Below are 22,737 nucleotides of genomic sequence, written 5' to 3'. Positions count from 1 at the left end.
GCAGCTGGCACGTCGCGAGCGGTAAGTACGCATTCATGTGGTGGACACCCAGCCCCGGTCCATCGCACTGGTTGCACTGGGATCCGGAACCCACCACTGTTATTTATGCACGTGGCTGAACACTGAACAAGCATAAAAATGCAAGCTCTTTGCTAGGAGCTCATTTTTAAAATAGTGAGGATCCTTTTGGGGCTACAGAACAGCCCAAACACATTCTTATGTAAAGAAGGTTCCACCCCACCCACCCCTAATCCACACTATAGTTTTGCTGCCTGGGATCTCCTCAAGCAATTCCTGTCCTGATTCAGGACTACACTGCCTGATGCTCTCAAAAACCCAAGCAAAGAGAAGCCTCTTGAGTCAAGAAATGTAATGATGTGGCCTCTGGCTCCCATCTGACCATCCTTACCTGTAAGGACTTCTCATCCAAGGGTCTGTGCTTGCTCTGAATCTTGTGCCTCGGTTGTTTCTGCGCCTCTGAATCCTGAGCACCGGTGAAGATGGAAGAATATTCCTGCAGCCGTTCTGGGGCAGGGTACTTGGAGCTGGAAAACACCTGGGGGGGGGGTAGTAAGGTGAGAGAATTGAAGCATAGAAAGTAGATTGTCAGCACATAATCAAGACAGCCGGGTGGTTTTGAAAGGAAAAGGAAAACACACATCATTAACGTGCGAATACAGAAGCAGGAACTATGCAGGAGTTGGATTGAAATTTTTTAGCAACCGGCTCTCTGCCTGGTTGCTAGGTGGGCGTGGCCATGAGGACGTGGTCTAGTTGGCTTCCTCCACCACAGCGGGGGATGCGGGTGGGACACGACATTTGCACCCTTCCCAGGCTCCAGAGGCTTTCCTTGGGCCTCTGAGAGGACAAAAATGGCCTCCCTTGGGCTCTGGAGGCCCTCCAGAGGCCGGAAATGGGCCCATTTCTGGACTTCCAGTAGGCCCATTTTCCCCCCTCCCACAGCCCCCACGCGAGCCCTGCATTTATCTGGCATAATGAATGGGCTGCATGGAGACTCCTGGGAGGGCAGGGCGGGGCCAGCCAGTCCTTCCAACTACCAGTTCGATGAACCAGATTAAAATTAATATCTGGTTTGCCTGAACCGGTCCAAACCATCTGAATCCCACCCCTGGAAGTATGAATGAACTATCTTGGAATTTAATTCCTCACTTACAAAATAATCTTCAAGACTCTGATACAGGTAGTCTTCGACTTAAGACCATAACTGATCCCAAAATTTCCACTGTTTCATAAGGTACTTTTTAATTGAGTTCTTGCCCCATTGTATGAACTTTTTGCCACAGCTAAGTGAATCGCTGCAGTTGTTAAGTGAAGCATGCAATCATTAAGCGAATCTGGCTCCTCCCATTGACTTTGCTAGTCTGAAACTGGCTGGGAAGGTTACAAATGGTGATGACATGAGTCCAGGACAGGGCAGCTTTCATTAACCCATGCCAGTCGCCAAATGCCCGAATTTTGATCATGGGATCATGGCATATGCTGCAGCAGTCGCGTGAAAAAGAGTCACAAGTCACTTTTTCAGTGCTGTTGTAACTTCAAACTGTCACTAAACAAATAGTTGTAAGTTGAGGACTACCGGTATATGGCAAATGGAAACCCATAAACAAAAGTATTAGTTGGACGAGTTACAACTGGGGCAGTGGCGGGATACGACCGGTATGCCCCGGTACAGATGTACCGGTGCCTGCTGGGAGAACCAGGTACAGTGCTCTGGAGGGCCCACCTGCCCGCCCTCCTTACCTGTATTTGAGCCGATCAGGGCTGAGGCGCACAGAGTGTACGGCACCTGCGAGACACTCCGCCAAGCAGCTGGAGCGTCGCAGGCGGTAAGTACGCATGCGTGTGCTGCGTGTGTGCTGCGCACGTGCATGTGGTGGACGCCCGGCCCCATCGCACTGTACCGGTTGCAACAGAATCCGGAACCCGCCACTGAACTGGGGGAAACTATGATGCTAGCTAGAGTCGTGGGATTCAGTTCCAAGTTCTGGCTCATGTTACTACCAGTTTGTTAACTACACCGAGCAAGCCAATCTCTGGCTTAACATACCAGAAATTTTCATTCTGGATGCTTATAAGAATGCTTTAAAAAATGCTGCTGAAAGACAAAGAGGCTCTGGAATATAATAAAACAATGGAAATAAACAGGCTTACTACCTGATCCCCAAACTAGATCATGGCTGTTACAGAAGGCAACCGATTAGAGCACCTTCTTTCCTTAATCATTAAGATACTGGTTATTACTGCAATCACTTTGCATTTTGCATTTTAAAAAAAACACTATGCAATTGTGAACTGTGTCTCTGCTCTTACTGGCAGCTTGGCCTTTAATCACAGGTTAATGGAAGCAGCATCATTTAAAAGAACCATTGCAATTGGTATCCAAACCTTGATAGCCTTCTTGCTGCCCTTTATCTTCTCAATTTTGGCTTGGGCAAGGGTGACCCGCTCATTGATTGCTCTCAGCTGTGCCCGGCTGGTTTCCACTTGTTGGGAGATCCTAAGAATCAATCAGTCAGTCAGTCAATCAGTTTGCAGCAGCATTTAATAAATGGGCAATGAGAAAGCGTGCACTGGTTGGCATATAGATTAAGTAAAACAATGTCTTTCCAATAAAATAGCTATCATTTAAACACCATCAATTCCCTTCTTTCCCCTAATAAGACCAACCAAGACATCATACCAGTGTTTTGGTTGCTGCCAAAAAGCTCTGGGTACAATTTAAGGAGAAGAGACTCACTGGAGAAGAACCCAATGCTGGGAAAGATTGAGGGCAAAAGAAGAAGGGGACGACAGAGAATGAGGTGGCTGGATGGACTGAAGTAGTAGGCGTGAGCTTAAATGGACTCCAGAGGATGGTAGAGGACAGGAAGGCTTGGAGCACTGGAGCCTGCTTGGAGCACCGGCTACCGTTCCGGTATGGTGCTCCGGAGGGCCCACCTGCCTGCCCGCGCTCCTTACCTGTCCTTTAAAGCCTTTGGCGCTTCCATGCACAGCACATACAGCGCCTGCACGACACTCCGCCAAACAGCTGGAGCGTCGCGGAGGCTCGCGGGGGCGTCGCTGGAAGGTAAGACACATGAGTGTGCTGTGCGTGTTCATGTGGAGGACGCCAGGCCCCGTTGCAACCATACCGGTTGCAATGGGATCCGGAACCCACCACTGGCCTGGAGAAACGTTGTCCATGGGGCCGTGATATGTTGCACACGACTTCACAACTAACAATGATTTAAAGTGTTGGTTTTATTCACTGTACCAACATTGAAACCTTGAGGCAGTTTCCTTGCTGATCTAATCTCTTGTGTATGTTATGTTTTTAAATTTTAATTAGTTTTAATTTTTCAAAACTTTAATGAGATATTTCTCTTAGGTAAGGTAAGGAAAGCTGTAACTCGGTCTTCCCTATGTACTCATCTCAAGAGAAATTGCAGCAAGTTTCCAGTCCTCAGGAAGTAGGGGTATCAGTCCTACACATTGGAAAGCCTTGTCCACTTATTTTCCTTTTATCACATGATTAAAACCATTATGTTCTAGTGAGTTTTCAACTGGATCTGGGTACCACTGAAAGTTTTTTGGTGCTGTTGGGTGATTATTGTTTGCTCCAACCCTGGAAGTTTTTAAGGAGAGACTGGATAACTATTTGTCTGAAATGACACAGGGTTTCCTGCCCGGGCAGGGGGTTGAACTAGAAGACCTCCCAAGGTCCCTTCGAACTCTGTTATTCTGTTTTTACTGTTATTCTATTATAAAATACTTCAGGTCTTAAAAAGTATGGCAGTATAGAAACATCTGTATAAAACAATAGACAAATAAAATATGAGGTGATATACTAGGTATGATTGGCAAGTAGCTAATACAGACATGACTGGCCAAGGAAAGTCTTTCAAAAAGTAAATAATTATTATATCCAGAACAGAGAGCCAGTTTGGTGTAGGGGTTAAGGCACTGTGGCAGAAATCAGAAGACTATATTTTACTTCCATTTTAGGCACAAAGCCAACTGGGTGACCTTGGGCCAGTCATTCTCTCCCAGCTCTAGGAAGGAGGTAATGGCAAACCGTCACCCGACAAATGCACGCTCGACTAAAGCGCGCCGACAAAACCGTGAGTTCTAAACCGCGACGTCATCAACGCGCCGACAACAGCGCGCCGACTGAAGTGCGATTTAAGTTAAGGTAAGGGTTAGGTTTAGGGTTAGGTTTAGGGTTAGGTTTAGGGTTAGGATTAGGTTTAGGGTTAGGTTTAGGGTTAGGTTTAGGGTTAGGTTTAGAGCATGCTTCTGTCAGTGCGCTGTTGTCGGCGTGCTTCAGCGCTCATTCGTCGGCCTGGTTTAGAACTCGCGGTTTTGTCATCGCGGTTTAGTCGGGCGCGCTTTTGTCGGTCACCCTTTTGTCGGTGAACCATGGCAAACCGCTTCCAAAATCTTGCCAAGAAATCTGTAGGGATACATCCAGGCAGTTGTCAGAAGTCAACTTTGACTCAAAGGCACAATCAGTCAATCAATCACCCAGAATAGTCATCACACACATGAAATGTCTCCCAAAAGAAACCATAAAAGCACTCATTTACATATCTGAGAAGGTTTGTATGTAATACTAGCCGATAACCCGGTGTTGCCCAGGTATTTATTTATAGGGGGGAAATGTCTGGACCAAAGGTAATTTCTTTTTTTTAATTGAAAAGTTTCAATAAATTTTACAAATATTTCCCCTTCCCCTTCCCTCCCTCCACCCCAACCCTGCCACCCCTCCAACCCTCCCTCCCTCCCAACTTCCCAGAGCAAAAAAATACAGGGTATAAACATTTAACAATCATACACGAACATAAGCTAACTAACTATAATGTCTTACCTCCCTCTTGTTCTTTAACTCCCCTTTTATTAAGCTAAATTTGGATAAATTATAACATTCATTGTTCATTCATAAACTAATTGAAGTTCCTTAGCCCAATGTTTATTTTGAATGTAGTCAATCCATCTTCTGCATTCCAACTTGTATTTCTTATCTGAATAATCTTTCCAATATGCTGAAATTTTAACCATCTCTAAGTTTACTACTTTTAACCTCCATTCTTGAATAATAAGCAATTCTTCCTTCTTCCAGCAATCTTGTTGCCATTATTAAATTCAGAATCAAATTAGTCTCTATAACTGTACAGTCTGTAATTATATCTAGCAAAAACAACTGAGGAGTGAACTTTATCCTCTTTTTAAGAATATTTTAAATAATCCACCATATTTTTATCCAAAATGCTTTAGCTTTTTTACAAATCCATCATACATGATAATACATAGCATCAAGGACCAAAGGTAATTTCTAATGTTGGAGCCCCCTTGTGGAGTACTGTGAAGCCATTACCATGGCAACTCCACTGTGCTGTACAGTAGAAGCCATTTTAAGGCACAGCAGGCTGTATCTTAACAGAACACCCCCCAAGGGGCTTCAGGGGTGACTTACACCCAACCCCCCCTAGTATTTGTTTCCAGAGAGTAAGTCATCTGTGTACCAAGTTTGGTTGAAATTGCTCGAGATGTTCCAGAATTATGCTAGAACACACACACACACACACACTCAATAAATACCTGTAAATAATTTAACATCCTCTTTTTAACAGGAAAAAATTTCCTTGTTAAGCTAGCTAGAACGTATGACACCATCTTCTCACCACCCTCCAGACCTTCTGCACAGCCCTTAAAAACTGGCTATCCCGTCAGGCCTGGGGCTAAAGATTGCAACCCGCCCGAATGGTATGAATGTTGTGTTTTAATGATGTATTGTTCTATATGTTAAAAGTTTGTTCCCCCCCCCTTTTTAAGTTGTAAGCTGCCCTGAGTCCCCCCAGGGAAAAGGGCGGCATATAAATAAACTTAAATACAAATACAAATAAAATCCAGCCTAAAGTGCTAGCCTTACAAATGAAAACACGGCAAGTTTCCCTAAGTTATTAAAGTTGGAAGTTGGAAACAAAGAACTGTTATAATCCTTCACACTAAGCCAGTGAGAGTGTGATTGATATCTGCAGGAGACAGATTAATATCCTCCCCTTCCCCAATTTTGCAAAATAAATATATCGAGATTAAAGGACAGAAACAATATGGCAGTGAAGGGGAACACCAATCATATTCACTGACACAGCCAGTTCTCTGTTGTAGAAAACCAGCATTTAGATCAGGCTGTCCTGATTCATTATTTTTCAAACTTCAAGGATTCTAGGCTGAACGTGGAAAAAGAAACTGCTGTTACAACCTGGAGAGTAATTTACAGGATTGTCAGTACTTTTATTTATTTATTAATCCAATTTACATGGTTGCCCATCAATCACGCTGAACTAAATATAAACAAGGGATTCCTAAAGAATTCAAATAAAACTACGTCAAGGCCTCAGCAATACCACTTAGCCATGCCAGAGGCCCATACTAACATCCTGATCCAGTCCTTGGGGGAAGAGCCAGATCATCATAGCCTTCGAAAGGGCCAACAGAATAGGGGCTCCATATATTTTGGGGGAGAGACTGATGTATAGGGCAAGTGCCATTAAAGAGAAGAGTCACTTTCTAGGGCCTACCAAGTGACATTGTTTTATTGACGAAACCTGGAACATGTCCTCTCCGCCAGATCTGGTAGGATAGGTGGAAGCCACGGCGAAAGATGATCCCTCAAGTAACCTGGGGCCCTGTTCTATGGTCTTTAAAGTGACAAACTTCGAATTCTGCTGGGAGACAGTGGAACTCGTGTGGTTGTGTTATGGATGTACCACGTGATACCTCATACTGCACACACCATTACATTCTGGAAGCTGAAGCTTCTGAAAGCTCTTCAAGGCTAGTTCCAGTATTTTGAATGAATTTTTATCTCCTTTTTATTTTTGGTCAACTCAAAGTAGTACTTGTTCTGATCTAGGCTTCACAAGATCATGAAAGCAGACTTCTCGTCCCGGTAACCATGTCTCACATGGAATTAAGTCTCTGGATTCAATATCACTCGGACTTGGAATGGTCCCCTTCTCTCATGTTTCTGTTGTGTATGCAGAGAAATTACTGTTCTTTAGTTAATTGTGCAAAGAGGCCACATGGATGGGATAACATGCTGAAAACAGCTGGTGCCCAGGGAATTCGTAACACAAAAATGAAAAAGATAGTGAAATTCTGCTTGTTTTCATGACGTTTGGATTCATAGGGAAGCAGGCAGTTGGAAGGGGATCAGAATTATGCTTTTTAATGGCCACGGTGGCCCAGTGGTTAGAATGCAGTGTTGCAGGCTAACTCTGCTCTTACTGCCAGGAGTTCGATTCCTTCGATCCTCACTAGCTCAAGGCTGACTCAGCCTCCCAATCCTCCCAAGGTGGGAAAAATGAGGACCCAGATTGTTAGGGGAAATATGCTGACTCTGTAAAACTGCTTAGAGAGGGTTTTAAAGCACTTTGAAGCGGTATATAAGTGCTATTGCTATTAATAATGGCCTTCAGAAAAGCTGTTAAAACCTGGCTATTCCGGCAGGCCTGGGGCTGTTGACCTCATTGTTGAGGTCCAGTCCTGATCATAACGAATGTATGTGTGTTGATTTTAACCTGTTTTTATTTTCATTTTTTTATTACTTTTTTTCCTTCGTTGTAAGCCGCCCGGAGTCCTCCGGGATTGGGCGTCCTATAAATCATAGAAATAAATAAATAAATAAATAAATAAATAAATAAATAAATAAATAAATAAAGCCAGGTAGTCCTCAATTCATGATCCGTTGCTTAGTGATCATTATAAGGTTATACTGCACCTCTCAAAAATTGCTGATGACTCATTTTTGAAATTTCCTACATTGCTCCACCCCGCAGTCACATGACCACATTTTGGGCACTTGGTAACTGTCACCCACTTATGGCTGTTTGCAGAGTCCTGAGAGCCAAATGACCATGTTTTATGACGGTGTTTATTTCTGGTTTCGGGCCAAAAAAATGGCACACAGTGAACAATGGGTTCATTTACAAACACTGCTGTTTGCTTTATGACCGTTGCTGAAAAGACCACAAAATCAGGTCAAATAACCTGATGACCCCTTTATGACTATCACAACTTGTGACCATGGCCACGATGAGTTGGCCATGGCGAAAGGGCCGTGATAAGCTGGCCTCAGCAAGTTGTTCTAGACCCCAGGGCCAGGAATATCACTCTCCTTTCCCCTCAAAGATAAAGCAATCCTATAAACCACAGTCCCAAAGATAAAGCAAACCTGTAAACCACAAGCCTAAACTCTTATTATGAAAAAAAAAATAGATGCTTTCTGTTTATAGCTGCTTAGGGGAGCAGTTAAACGTCTGCTATCAGTCCCACCTTCATCTCAAAAGTTTGAACAGCAGCATATTGCAGTATGTGCTTTTGCCCCACAGGCAAATAGGTTCAAGCAATCTGTCAGAAGGGGTAGAACTTCCACCCTCCCACTGTTGGCCTTCCACTATTTTCATTTTCAGATTTAAAAACAGCTTCTTCACCTCCTCTCTGAAGTCTGAGTAAGTGCAATCACAAAGTTGACGGTTAAAAATCCCGTGAGAAAACATAATCAAGGTTCCTTCTTTCCTTCCATTAAGCAATGGGTTATTATACTAATTAATGTTTATCACATTTTGATTACTCCTTGAGCCTGATTTCCAGGTGCTGAATTGCTAGTAGACAGTCCCACTTTGGGAAGTGCAAAATTGCCTAGCGGGGGGGGGGGGGGAAGTAAAGATCAAAGCTATCAGGTTCTACGTGGGTGGGCCTATGCACAGAACAGAATCTCTTGGGCACAGACCTCATGGAGCATGTACCACATGTTTTTGTCCTATAAAATTTCTTCATAAGGAGGAGCTGCTTTGCAAGCAGCACTTTTGTATCTTGAAGCTAACCAGGAAAGTAGTCAGGGAATGGTGCCCTTCAATCGAACGCAATATCCCTTCCGTAGGATAGTGTCTCTCGGGCTTGTCTGTTTGAAGATTCCTGGATGTCAATGCATGATGGTTGGGGAATTCTGGGAATTAAAGCCCGTGCATCTTCCAAGTTGCCACGGCTGAGAAATACTATGCCACGGAATGGAAGTTTCATTCAGTTCTAAGGACATCTTTCCCTGACCACTTTCCTAATCAGCTTCGAAATACAAGTTGTCAGAGTTTGTTGCAGAAAAATCAAATCCAGAAAGCACACAGAGATAATTGATTGAGCTGGATTGCAAAACTTCTTTATATACATAAGAATAGATGAATAAATGTAAAATACCACCATGTGGTTCTTCCAAGTAAACACGAGGCAGAAGAGTTACAGGCAAACACAAGCAGTTAGCTTCATTTCAGCAGACAAGCCCAGACAGATTGCTAGTTTTCTTCTCAGAGCAGCAGACTGCTTTCTTCTTAAGTTTCCGTTTCAGTTCTCTGCACAGACTCAGATCTGTTTAAGCTCCCATTGGCTGACTTAGTTGCTATGCCTATTCATTGGCTGACCTTGTTCCCATGTCTCTCCCAGTCATGAATATTTTAACACAAGTGCTGCTTGCAAAACAGCTCCTTCTTATAAAGAAATAGCAAAAGGCCAAAGCTACTTAAAATGAATTCTTTTTATGATTTGCCCCATAAAAATCCTCTTTCAGTTTCTGAGGGCAGCATAGAGGGATTCCCTCATAACATTGGCTGTCCTTGAATATATTTAAGGGTTCAAGGGATTTGCCTGAAAGAAGCAGGGCCATAGCTTGCTAGTATATTCCCTCCCCCCATCTCATTTACTTAACAGACATAGTAATGAGCAAGTTCAGCTAAGCTTTACCAGAACAGTCAAACAGTTTTAGTTCCCCAGCTAATGTTTTGCATTCTTTGGTGAATAATTCTCCCCCTCTCGTTCCAAAGTGTGGGCGACAATCGTTTCTTTTCTAAGGCGCTCTAACATTTAGCTCAAAGCTATTCTAAACATGAATCACTTATTAGAATATGCATTTAAGATATGTGGGTATCAAGTGCGCCTGCACCAGTCAATGTTGCTAAATAGTAGAACTATTTCCATCTGAATTAAGACAGGAGAACCTATGAGCAATTTTCCATTTCTCTCAATTGCTATTCTGGCAGTTGGCCTGGATCCCATCGGTGACCCTCTGATAGGGAAGTCTTAATCTTCTTATCTACTGTCTGTCTTCTGGCATCTAACATGCCATTTGCTTTGGTTACTGATTGGTCTTAAAGTGCTTGTCCTCTTCACAGAGTATTTTCCCCAACTCCCCCCCACTTTTAGGATCAAATGAACCACCAGAAGAACCAAAACCCACCTAATCCACTAGGGCCCTGTGGTGAACCTATAGCATGCGTGCCACAGGTGGAACGCAGAGCCCTCTCCACTACGGATCCAAGTGTGCCTCCTGCCATCCAGCTGGTTTTTGGGTTTCTGCCACGCATGCGGGGTGTGTGCATGCGGGGGACACACGCGTGCATGAGCGGGGGATGTTTGCATTGCATTTTGGGGTTAGTACCCCCATCGTGGGCCTGGAAAGCCTCCTGCACTAACCTGGAAGCCAAAATTGCATGGGGGGGCACATGTGTGGGGGCGGGGCACATGTGCGGGGGTTGCTCACATTGCATTTTGGGGTTGCACGTGCATGCACGCACACTCTTTGGGCACCAAAAAGGTTAGCCATCACTGCACTAGGGGATCACCAGCCACTCTTTCTCAATTAGCAGTCCTCAGTTCCTAAGACCATCAAAAATATGTGTTTTCCAATGGTCTTAGATGACCCCTGTGAAAGGGTTGTTTGACCCCCAAAGGGGTCCCGACCCAAAGGTTGAGAACCACTGGACTAGAAAAACTCCAAAGTCCCTTCCAACTCTGTTATTCTATTTCTATTTCTAACTGATTTGCTGTCATTTAATCTTCAAACTTCTGGTCTCCAGGCTTGTCCCAAAGGTGCTTTTTCCAAAAGGCAACAGGACTTTCTTGGTTTTTCCTTTGAAAATGTTTTGCTTCTGATCCATTATAACCCCTAGTGGGATTTCCAAACCCCACCAGTCAGTGAGAACTAAAGAAGCTTCTTGGAAGAACCACCTTTGGGACAAGCGTAACTTGGATGATTGAGCAACTCCACAGACATCTCTCCAGTCTTCCATTTCCCAGAATCCTCTCTGTTTTGATTTTATCTCAAATGCCGGTGTGGGATTTGATACCGGCACACTTGCAGCTCCTCCCGCCCCTTTTCCCACGAAAGCTTTCCTAAACGAACCAAGCTAATCCCTACTCTCAGCTCTTTATCTGGAAGAGAATACAAGCTGCATTGGGAGCCTACACAGGATACCACAATGAGCCCTTTCGGATGTTAAGGTGGAGGGCAGACCTGTCACCGAGTCTTTCCATACGACTCAGGGCTTCCTTCTGACATTTCTAAGTAACGCAGAACATAGCTGACAGGCTAGTTATCATTCGGAGCCACAGATGCTACAATGAAAGCCCATTAATACTTCCAAGCTCCTTTAAAAGCTGTCTGTCAATCATGTTTCAATTCTGAGAAATACAGAATACATATTCAAATTGGCTTGCAAGTAACTGGGAGGACTTCCGAGGAAAATGACTGATGGGGATGATTAAGGTGAGGCAACTCATAGCACCACCAAGACAGCCATCAGCAGACTATGACCGGATTAATGATTTTCTGAGTTCAGCAGCTGGTATTTATAAAAAAGAGAGAGAGAGAGAGAATACTAAACATAAGAGCTGATATAAACCATCCAGTCGAATGATCCAATGCTGTCCAATTATGGGCCAGTTAACTGAAGACTATTTGTAATATATTCCAAGAATGTCACTGAGTAGGTGTTTGCAATTTTCTTCAGCATGGCACCCATAAGCAGCTAGCCTCAGTCGTGGGCAATTCTAGTAACACAGTTAAGATAGAAAATGTTATGCCATCTGAGACTGCACAGCCCTTTCCACATGAAAATCTCTGTGCCAAAAATAATACTTCTAAGAAGTAGCTAAGATCATGATAAGAGCCCGAGTTGATCTGGGAGAGAAACTGAAGAGGTTTCTCACTGCTGTTAGCAATTCAGCTCATAACCTTGAGTGTCACTTCTGTATTGATGCAACCAGTGCGGCAAAACAAGGAAAGATCCCATCTGACTGTTTGACGAATTAAAGCCCATAAAATTGACTTGGAAATATCAAGCAGGTGGTTATATAAATGCACAAAATCTATCATTCCCGGGGGTGGGGGGAGGGAGGGAAATGATCTCATGCTGCTATAGATCTAATGTGAAAGGTGCGCACCCAGTATCTCAATATAGCATTTCAGGAACAATGTGATTTAAGAAGCCCCACAAACGTTTACTCATCTTTTATTATAAGCACCTTTGGTAGCATGTGATGATTGTAACACTACGGTTGAATTAAGGGAACTTTAATTTTTCACATATATCTGCACTTGTATGGAAAAAGTTAACAGAACAATTAGATTGTCATTAGAAGTCCAAGAGAGCTTGTGGTGTGCAGTCCCCAAATGCTTTAAGGTAAAGGTTTCCCTCGCACATAAGTGCTAGTCGTTCCCAACTCTAGGGGGCGGTGCTCTTCTCCATTTCAAAGCTGAAGAGCCAGCGCTGTCCAAAGACGTCTCCGTGGTTATGTGGCCTGCATGACTAAATGCCGAAGGCGCACGGAACGCTGTTACCTTCCCACCAAAGGTGGTTCCTATTTTTCCTACTTGCATCTTTATATGCTTTCGAACTGCTAGGTTGGCAGAAGCTGGGACAAGTAACGGGAGCTCACTCCATTACTCTGCACTAGGTATTTGAACCGCCGAACTGCCGACCTTTCTGATCGACAAGCTCAGCGTCTTAGCCACTGAGCCACCGCATCTCAAATGCTTTCAGTGTAATCAAATTGCAATTTTTGAAGTGACAGAAGGGGGAAAAAGGTTAACTACACGACTGGAAAGTAATTCTATTCAATTTTAATTAGAAGTAAATGAAATTAATTTTAACTGTTAACGAGATCCTGCCCATGGTTCTTTGGAATGCAGTCCTGCCGTAGACATATGCAAATGTTGACATTCTGCAATTATAACTGCTGGAATGCTAGAGTCCTCTTTGTTTATCCTTCCCTAAGCTTGCTTTGTCCTCCTGTGCAAATTTTTGCAACCAGTCTTTTCTTCCATGAAGTCTACAACCCTTCTAGATTACAGGTAGTCCTCAATATACAACACTTCCTTTAGTGACCAATGTTACAATGGCACTGAAAAAAGTGACTTATAATCTTTTTTCCCCACACTTACAACTGTTGCAGCATTCCCATGGTCACATGATCAAAATTCAGAGGCTTGGCAACTGACTTGCATTTATGACGGTTGCATTGTCCTACCTAGGGTGAAGCGATTCCCTTTTGCAACCTTCTGACATGCAAAGTCAATGGGGAAGCCAGATTCATTTAACAACCGTGTTACCAACATTAACAACTGCAGTGATTCACTTAACAAATGTGGCAAGAAAGGTCATAAAATGGGGCAAAACTCGCTTTAAAATTGTCTCGCTTAGCAACATAAATTTAGGGCTCAATTGTGGTCGTAGGTTGAGGACTAACTGTACTGCAATGTTCTTTTTTCTTGATTTATCTCCCTCTAATCCTCCAGATTTTTATTTTGCCATTTGACGTCCTTTATGCCTGCTGATCTGCCTACGTGTTTTGCTTTCTGCATTTTAACTAGCTTCCTTATTCTTTTCACATTCCCACTTTTTTAAATTCATTCTAAAACTTAAAAGGACATAATACTTGTCTGCATGGCACTCTATAATTTAACATTAAAAAAGCCTGAATGCAGGCAAGGGAACTTTCTTGTTTTGTTTTGGAGGTTTTGTTATCTGAAACCAACCACTGGAGTTTGCAAACCTTGCTTTATGGCTTAGAATATTGGGTAAACCCAGATAATGATAGTTTATTGAAGGTAAAGGTTCCTACACACATGCATGCTAGTTGTTTCCGGGTCTAGGGGGCGGTGCTCTCTAGAGCCAGCACTATACAAAGACGTCTCCGTGGTCATGTGGCTGTCATGACTAAACACCGAAGGTGCACAGAACGCTGTTACCTTCCCACCAAAGGTGCTTCCTATTTTTCTACTTGCATTTTTACATGCTTTCGAACTGCTAGGTTGGCAGAAGCTGGGAAAAGTAACGGAAGTTCACTCCGTTACGCAGCACTAGGGATTCAAACCGCTGAACTGCCGACCTTCTGATCGACAAGCTCAGCATCTTAGCCACTGAGCCACTGTGTTTATTAGGAACACATAAATTATAGTTTAACATACTATTTTGGGTTTTGTTGACATATTCTTAAAACTGAACTGTTTTCATATTTTACAAACCAGCCAGGAGAAAGCAGAGCCAACCCATTTCTCTTCAGGCACAGATTTTATTTACCCCAAAGTACTGAGTTTTTCTTTTTTTTAAAAATTAATTAGCCAACAAAAGACTTTTCACTAGCACTACTCTTCTCAAGACTTTCTAATTTCAAGCAAAGCTAATTAACTAAAGTAAATTTAGTCCAAGAAAGAGAAGACTGCAGAGAGAGGTTGTAATCTACCAGCCAAGTGTAAAGAGCAGATCTTTCTCTCTCCACTTTATTGATAGCAGTTCTCAGCAATAGATATTTCAAGCCAAGGAGTGTGATATCTCAAGACAGCTCACACACCACTAAATCTCTGACTGAAATCATGCTTGTAAAGCGAAGTGACTTCTCTGAATCTCTTCCTTCAGGGCTGAATGAATGGCAAAATAATAAATACTAAGCCATACCAACAGAGCGTAAGATTGACTATGGTGGGGAAGCCCGGTTGCTGCTGCAATATAAATAGGCAAAGAATCTTTAATTTATTTTTTATTTTTTAAAAACTGCCATAGTAGCCTGCAAGTGGAACTTTTTTGAAGGACGTGACAGGTGACAAATGTACCAAGAGGCTGGTAGTCTGCCATACAATGAAAGATTGACTTCTGGTGAAAGTTACCACCTCTTGTAATGTTCTTCCTTCTATTTTTTCCCCTTCCTTCTTAACAGCAGTTTCAATCGAATCAGATGTTCATATATTTTAGTCTCCAGGCCTTTAATCATCTTTGTACTTTTTCCAAAGTCTCAACACCTTTTTTGTAATGTGGTGATCAAAAATGCATGCAGTATTCCAGATGTGGCCTCACTAAGGCTACACATTACCTATTTACTATCTATGTATATATTTTATTACTTCCTTGCATCTGAAGAAATGAACTATGAGCCACAAATATTTAGGTGGTAATACTAAATTTTGTTAATTTTTAAAATGTTAAAAGACTTTTTGCCTGTTTTTCATAGGCAAGGAAGACTCCATGATATCACAGATTACATCAAATGAAACTGATGACAATAGAATGATGACAGACCAAAGAAGTGTTTTCTGTTATTTCATTTTAAGTTAATGAAAATCAAATAAAGTACATATAGCAAATAGGATCACTTACCATATGTTTAGTCATTTCCTACAAGAAAAGTTGCAACTGGCAAAAACTTTGGACAAGTCTGGAAGGGTTTTAGAGACAACGTAGGACTCTGTCATCTCAGAAAGTCAACCCACCACATTTTTTCCTGAGGTTCCCAATACCCTTTCTGTTGTCCATTTTCATTAATTAGTTTACAATTAAAATGAATGCCCAACTAAAATGAAATATTTTTTTGCGGTTGGGGTCAAAAGTACTTTGTTTATCACATCAGTGGGGGAAGCATCATTGACTGACATATTATGTATAAGGTAAAGTTACCCACGCACATATCTGCTAGTCGTTCTTGACTCTAGGGGGCACTGCTCATCTCTGTTTTAAAGCTGAAGGGCCAGTGCTGTCCAAAGACGTCTTTGTGGTCATGTGGCCAGCATGACTAAATGCCAAAGATGCATGGAACGCTGTTACCTTCCCATCAAAGGTGGTCCCTATTTTTCTACTTGCATTTTTATATGTTTTTGAACTGCTAGGTTGGCAGAAGCTGGGACAAGTAATGGGCGCTCACTCCGTTATACGGCACTAGGGATTTGAACCACTGAGTTGCCGATCTTTCTGATCGACAAGCTCAGCGTCTTAGCCACTGAGCCACCGTGATCCCTACGTTGCATATCCTCCCTCCCAAAAAGGAGGATAAATTTAAGTTCTCAATGTTGAAGAACTCTGTCCTAAACAAGATGTGGAATCAGAATGGATTAAAGGACCAAGGGAAAAAAGAGGCCAAAACACAAGATAAGCAATGCAAAGCAAGGTTCTAAAAATAATTTACAATTGGAAATGTATGTTTGTACTAATGTTCTAGAAATAATTGAGATTGAGTCCTCCACATACTAGAGGGTGTGTGTGTGGGGGGGTGTAGGAATCTCAGCAGATGTAAAGGGAAGAGCCTACAGGGAACACTGTTGTCTATGAGTCACGTTGGTGCCCACAGGTACCATGTTGGAGATCTGGGACAGAGAAATTTTGTTTTTAAAATGAAAGCCGAAAGCCTTGGGATTGCACTCACAGGAACAAGCTTCTACATTAAGGAAATTTTAGAACACAGGGGGGAAAAACCCCTTTCTTGCTGCAACATTCGTTCCAAAGAGCTGTTGTGTCAGTTTGATATTAGGCCCAAGTTCTTTTGGCATATTTAGCACACATGTTGCACCACAGGCACTCCTGATCCATGATCTCAGGAAGCAAATTCTCACTCCAAGAGCTCAAACGGAATGTTTTCCTCTGATAAGCTGAAGCTTTTTTTTAACAACAAAAAAAGTGAGATCTAGACACCTTATCTCAAGAAAACAGGAAGAAAAGGTCATTCTCTGCTAAATGGCGAATCCCTCACCTTGAAAATTTCCCCCTGTGATTGGTACAGAACACCCAAGGTTGCGAAACTTTTAAAACAGAGGCCTGCATAATTACCAAATCATTATTAATTATATCACAGAGCTCCAAGGCAAGGCAAAGGAAACAAAAGACCTGATGGAAGTCTCTTCTGCTATTGGAAAGAATTAATAATTACAGTCATAAGTGTACTCAAGAGTGAGAGCAGAACCAAGCTGGCGTTCCAAGATTTGATTGTGATGGGCTTGTTAAGAGAAGTACAAGAATGGAAGATTGCTAAAATGCCAAGAAATTAAAACACTCCAACCTGGTTATCTTTATATGGATAAAGTATATGAAAAATTTTACGGAAGTTAATAGCCTGTTGGAGAAACCAGATCATGTCTAACAGCTTATAGCTATTGATAAAAGAGTTTTGCAAACCTTCTTAGAGGTTTCTGAAGAATGGTGACCCACGTGATGCCCTCTGGATTGCAACAACTGTTAGAATTATTAACATTTGGGAGGATATTATTTAATAAGACTTCTATTTTTATTGCACAGACTAGAACAGGATTTACAATTTGTGCTTACCTTTACTTCTGGGTCACAAAATGAATTGCTGTTTGCCCCTAGGAGGCATTAACCAGAAGGGTGATCTTATCTGTATATTGGAATACCATAGTCATTATTTCCTGTGATTTTAACATTTTGCATTTTGGTGTTTTAGAAGTCAACTTGCCCAAGAAGGGAGAACATTCTAAAAGTCCATTCACTCTCTCCTAAACGTTATACAAACATATCTATATGGTTTATTTACATCTGACATTAAGCCCACTGAGTGTTTTTAAGGAGAAAATAAAGGGGGGAAATATTTTTTTTTAAATGTAAAGGCCACCTAGAAAACTAAGTTTTATAATTCTGTTGTGCTAAAGGTCACATGCCATTTCAACCGTATATGAGTTGGCGTTTAAATGGGCTTCCACTATAGTAAGAGGATTAAAAATAGTGGATGTAACAATCTTACCAAATACCACTCCAAGGGACAGCAAAACCGAAACAACAGAACCAACGCAGGAAGGGTTCGTGCTCATGCCAGCAACCCAAGGTCTTAATGGCTTTCTGACACCTTAGCAGAATTGTTCCACAGAAAAGCGGGCAATGAAAGAGATGAGCCACTCGATTGGCCCCTGATAATAACACTCCTCAGAGGTGCCCTCCTATTATCAGATTATGATTCTGGCCATAGGCAGTTCTGTAGAAACCTAGGTCATGAAAGACTTTAAAGGTGGCAACCTAACTCTTGAAGTTACTAAGTAAGTCTAGTCCAGCTTTTGTACCAACACAGTTTTGCTGATGAAATGAGAAGGTATTTAATCAGTAAGCCCACCATATTGTGGGCTAGATGCAGCTTCCTAAGGGGTTTTCAAAGGGGAGCTCAGGGGTGGGTTTCAACCGGTTCGCGGCGGTCCCTGCGAACCGGTTGGTCGGCGAACCCGGAAGTAAGTAACTTCCGGGAACGGCGACTGGCCCAGCCGCCCGCCCGCGCTCCTTACCCGGTTTTGACAAGTTCTGCGCTTCCACGCATGCGCAGGACGCATACAGCGCCTGCGCGATCCTCCAGGAGCAGCTGGAGCATCGCACAGACGCTAGTATGCATGCGTGCGCCGCGCGCATGCACGAGGACACCGCTGGCCCCGTTCCAACCGAACCGGTTGGAACGGGGCGAGAAACCCACCCCTGGGAGAGCTGCATGTATTGCAACAGTCCATCTAAGAGGTGGCCATAGCATGACAGACTTGAAGAAAGAGCTTCTTGAATACAAAATATAACACAGTCAAAACACAAGATGGAGCTGTGCGAAGGTTCCCACTACCATAGTTGCCAGCTGCTCCTTGAACAGCAGCTGTAAATCCACGGGATTCCCAGATTACAAACCAGTTCGGCATGAATATCCAAGATGGAATATTACTTGTTTTGTATCACTTCTGAACCTACTGCCTTTCCATCATGCTGTGACTGAACCTAAATCTGTTCCAGATTCTAATAGTACCTTGACTTTGTTCAACCTGAGGTCAAGCTGAGTACTGACATACTATTGACATGTGATTCCATACTCCCCCAATTGTGATGGAATGTAGTAAGGAGCTGGATTCCCAAGAGCAGGGGGAGCATTCCAGAAGAGGCAGTAGGTTGTCTAAAGGTATGAAAACAATAAATAACTCAGCTTGAAAGAATCACCAGGTGTCGTTCTTGGTTTTGGGCCTGGCACCAATAGTTTCATGTGGATATTAAGTAGAAAAAAGAATCAAAACCTGTGGCATCGCAAAGGATCCTTCAGAACAATCTGATAGGAGGATTCAGTCATTAACATTAAACGGAACAGGAGTTTGAAGATTCTTTTTTCTAATCTATACTGATCCATAAAGAAACCAAGTATACATCTGGGGTCTCACAGACCAACAGGAAAAATTATTGGTCCTAGATTGGAAGAAAGCTACCTTTTGGTAACTGAGGGCTGCCCTTTTGAAAAATAATTACATCTGTGACCCTGCAGAAGTCGGAGAGATGAAATAACTTCTCATGAGTAAATATATTTGGAAGAATTGGGGGTTATTAATTTTTATTTATATAAATCCCATTGGAAGATTGGTTCCTGAAGTTCCTCTCAATTAGTTTCAGTAGACAATTTCAGCAACAATGGGGAGGAAGAAATAATACTTTGCTCATAGTTTGAAAGCCACACATACTTTTAATCTCTGCTTATTCAACCTTGGCTCTAAGTTCAAAAGCCCTGAATGCTGTACTTCAATCTTTCTTTGGGTTCCTAGCTTCCTAGTCATGCTGGCTGCCCCTTTCTGAATATTTTAGCCTCTCTGTACCCCCAAGGTTGCAAAAGTGGTTTGCATGCAGCTGTAGACACAATATGACAATAAGCCACCCAGTAACTGCGGGTGCAACAGTAATATATCACAGCCCCAATTTAATGGTTAAACTCTCCATAATACTAACAAAGCATATATCAAATCTAAATTACATCCCTGTTTCCAAAGTCAGCTATATTTGGAAAACTGCACTCTTACCAACAACACCCATGAGAATTCCTTCAAGATTCTCATAGTTAAGACAAATGAGAACTCACAAAGCTACTTTCAAAGCACTTATCCACTACTGGAGACAGAATAAAACCAGACCAACTGACTATGCAGTTTTTTGCATGTTCTGGACCATTATTAAAACCTACGGATATGTCAGTTTTCACCTTCTGAGGTTCTAATATAAGCGACCCTTACCTGTTGAAGATGTCACCTGAGATTTTTTGCAGATTTTGAAGGGTGTCCGCTATCTGATGAATAGCTTCTTCCCTGCGGAGGTCAGGCTGGATGAGGGGAACAGAGTATGTCTGACCTTCCAGGAAATACTTTTGGGTCATAGTGGACATCTCCTGCAAAGAAACCAAAACTCCATTGGATTCCAGGAACTCACATTTCTTTCATTTTTAAATTAGAAGGGAACTCAAGATTGTTCTACCAGGTATTTTGCAGCAAGAAAAATCTCTAAAACAGGTATCTCTAGAACAAAGACAGTGTGTGCTTCTCCAGATGATGGGTCCCTGGTGCTCTCTGAGCTGGATTGTTTTCTTGCAGATATTACCCATTACCCAAACTAGGTAATATCATCAGTGGTAGCATTGGAATAGCACTGGATATGCTATCCAGTTTGGGTAATGAAACTTCTGCAAGAAAACAATCCAGCTTAGAGAGCATCAGGGACCCCTCATTTCAAATCTGAGCTATAAATATACTTCTTTGTTGGCTTCTCCAGATATTGAGCCATTCCCATTAATCTCATATTAATCTGAAGGATGCACACTGGACATCTGGGATAGTTCCTTATTGTCCACTAGCAATTTATCCTATTATTGGTAATGACTTCCCATATCAACCTCAAAGACTGGAAGATCTATTTTTGCTTTTTGTTGCACTTAAAAATCTGATTTGTCCATGTGATTTTCTTTATTCTTCGTTGCATCAAATAAAATATAACATTGTTGGCACTACGTCAGAATCACACAATGTTCTGTTAGTTGAAATTATTCTGGCAGGCAAAGTCAGTGGGGAAGCCAGATTCACTTAACAACTGTGTTACTAATTTAATAACTGCAGTGATTCACTTAGCAACATTGGCAAGGGAGGTCATAAAGTGGAACAAAACTCACTTAACAAATGTGTCACTTGGAAATAGAAATTTTGAGCTCATTTGTGGTCACAGGTCGAGGACTACCTGCATTGTATCCCATCTCAAGCAAAATGTTTTCAAGGAAAAAGAACCCAAGAAAGTCCAGTTGCCTTCTGAAAAGCACCTTTGAGACAACCATGATCTGAATTATTGAGAATACACACACACACACACACACACACACACACATTTTCCACTGACAACATCATTATGCATTGGGCTTGGGAACAGAAATCAGACTAACTTGCAAAAGAGCAGAATAATCTCTGATTTAGCAGATCTCCATGGTAAGCATCTGCCAGTCTCCAAAGAAGGAAGGAAGGAAGGAAGGAAGGAAGGAAGGAAAGAAGGAAGGAAGAAAGAAAGAAAGAAGGCAGGCAGGCAGGCAGGCAGGCAGGCAGGCAGGCAGGCAGGCAGGCAGGCAGGCAGGCAAGTTGTATTTATTTTGTGTAAAAGAGGCAGCAGCAGATACTCAGGTATGTCAGATGAAGGAGAGAGAGATAAAATCTATTTTTATCTTCCTTTAATTAAACTATGTTCAGTGGTGTTATTAAGCAGTAATCAAAAATGCAGATGATATTGATTTGATTGGCACACGGCACACTGCACTGAATAGTAAAAACCAGTGCCCCTATAAATAGGGCTAATCATCATCTTGATGGGAGAAAAGGAAGTGAGGAAAAAAAGCAGCATAACTCGAGGTGTAATTAGACCCTCCAGCAACCTGCACTTCATGGCTGTTCTCATTACTTGGCACTTGTCTAAATGCAGCTCCTCAATGGTGATGAGTCAAGAGACCAGAGAAAAATCTTAAGCACACCAATCGACTTAATCCAAAGAGCCTTTGGTCACATTTCACAGTCAAAATGCATTGCTCGGGGACAAGGGAGGCCAGGTGGAGTTCAGTCTCCCACGAAATCAGAAATGAGAAAATGCCCCAACAGAGCTTCTACCTCCAGCTGGATATTCTTTGGCCAGTCTTAAAGTAAGATAATTAAACTGGGCAGCCAGTTTTGCAAGATGGTATTTATCTTTAAAAGGAAATGATTTGTCCTGATCCAACCTATTTCTCATGAATCAATCAATGAACAAGCAGAAGAATGAACTTTTTGAACCAACGCATACTATCTCCACTCACAAGTGAAAGAGCAGTATCAAAACCTGTGAACCAATTAGTACTGAATGAGATCCTCATCTAGCTTGATCTTTTTCTCCCAGGTGCACATGTCCACATGATGGCAGCACACATAGTTACACTACATGAAGAAGGCTGCATGCTGATCATGGGGGTTAGGGCAGCCTTGTTGTTGTTGTTGTTAGTTGTGAAGTCGTGTCTGACCCATCACAACCCCATGGATAACATTCCTCCAGGCCTTCCTGCCCTCTACCATCCTCTGGAGTCCATTTAAGCTCACGCCGACTCCTTCGGTAATTCCATCCAGCCACCTCATTCTCGGTCGTCCCTTTCTTCTTTTGCCCTCAATCTTTCCCAGCATGAGGTTCTTCTCCAGGGAGCCCTTCTTCCTTCTCATCAGGTGGCCAAAGTACTTGAATTTCATCTTCAGGGTCTGGCCTTCTAAAAAGCACTCAGGGTTGATCTCCTCTAAGACTGATCGCTTTGATCGCCTTGCAGTCCAAGGAACTCGCAGGAATCTTCTCCAGCACCATAGTTCAA

General features: G+C 42.5%; 1 protein-coding gene across 1 annotated transcript in view; it reads right to left on the bottom strand.

Moving 5' to 3' along the window:
• WASHC1 (WASH complex subunit 1) overlaps positions 1 to 22,737 on the bottom strand; it is a 59,852-nt gene that overhangs the window by 20,122 nt on the left and 16,993 nt on the right. Inside the window, exons 2-4 of the mRNA XM_032221563.1 lie at positions 20,117 to 20,268; positions 2,407 to 2,518; positions 410 to 556 (exon numbers count right to left, since the gene is read on the bottom strand). Coding sequence (XP_032077454.1) covers positions 410 to 556; positions 2,407 to 2,518; positions 20,117 to 20,265 — 408 coding nt within the window. The 5' untranslated portion in view covers positions 20,266 to 20,268. The remainder of the gene's footprint in view (positions 1 to 409; positions 557 to 2,406; positions 2,519 to 20,116; positions 20,269 to 22,737) is intronic.

This window comes from Thamnophis elegans, chromosome 7, assembly GCF_009769535.1.
Source record: "Thamnophis elegans isolate rThaEle1 chromosome 7, rThaEle1.pri, whole genome shotgun sequence".
In the NCBI taxonomy this organism is placed as follows: Eukaryota; Metazoa; Chordata; class Lepidosauria; order Squamata; family Colubridae; genus Thamnophis; species Thamnophis elegans.
Note: the sequence above shows the minus strand (reverse complement) of the source record. Positions and strands in the feature narration are given on the sequence as shown.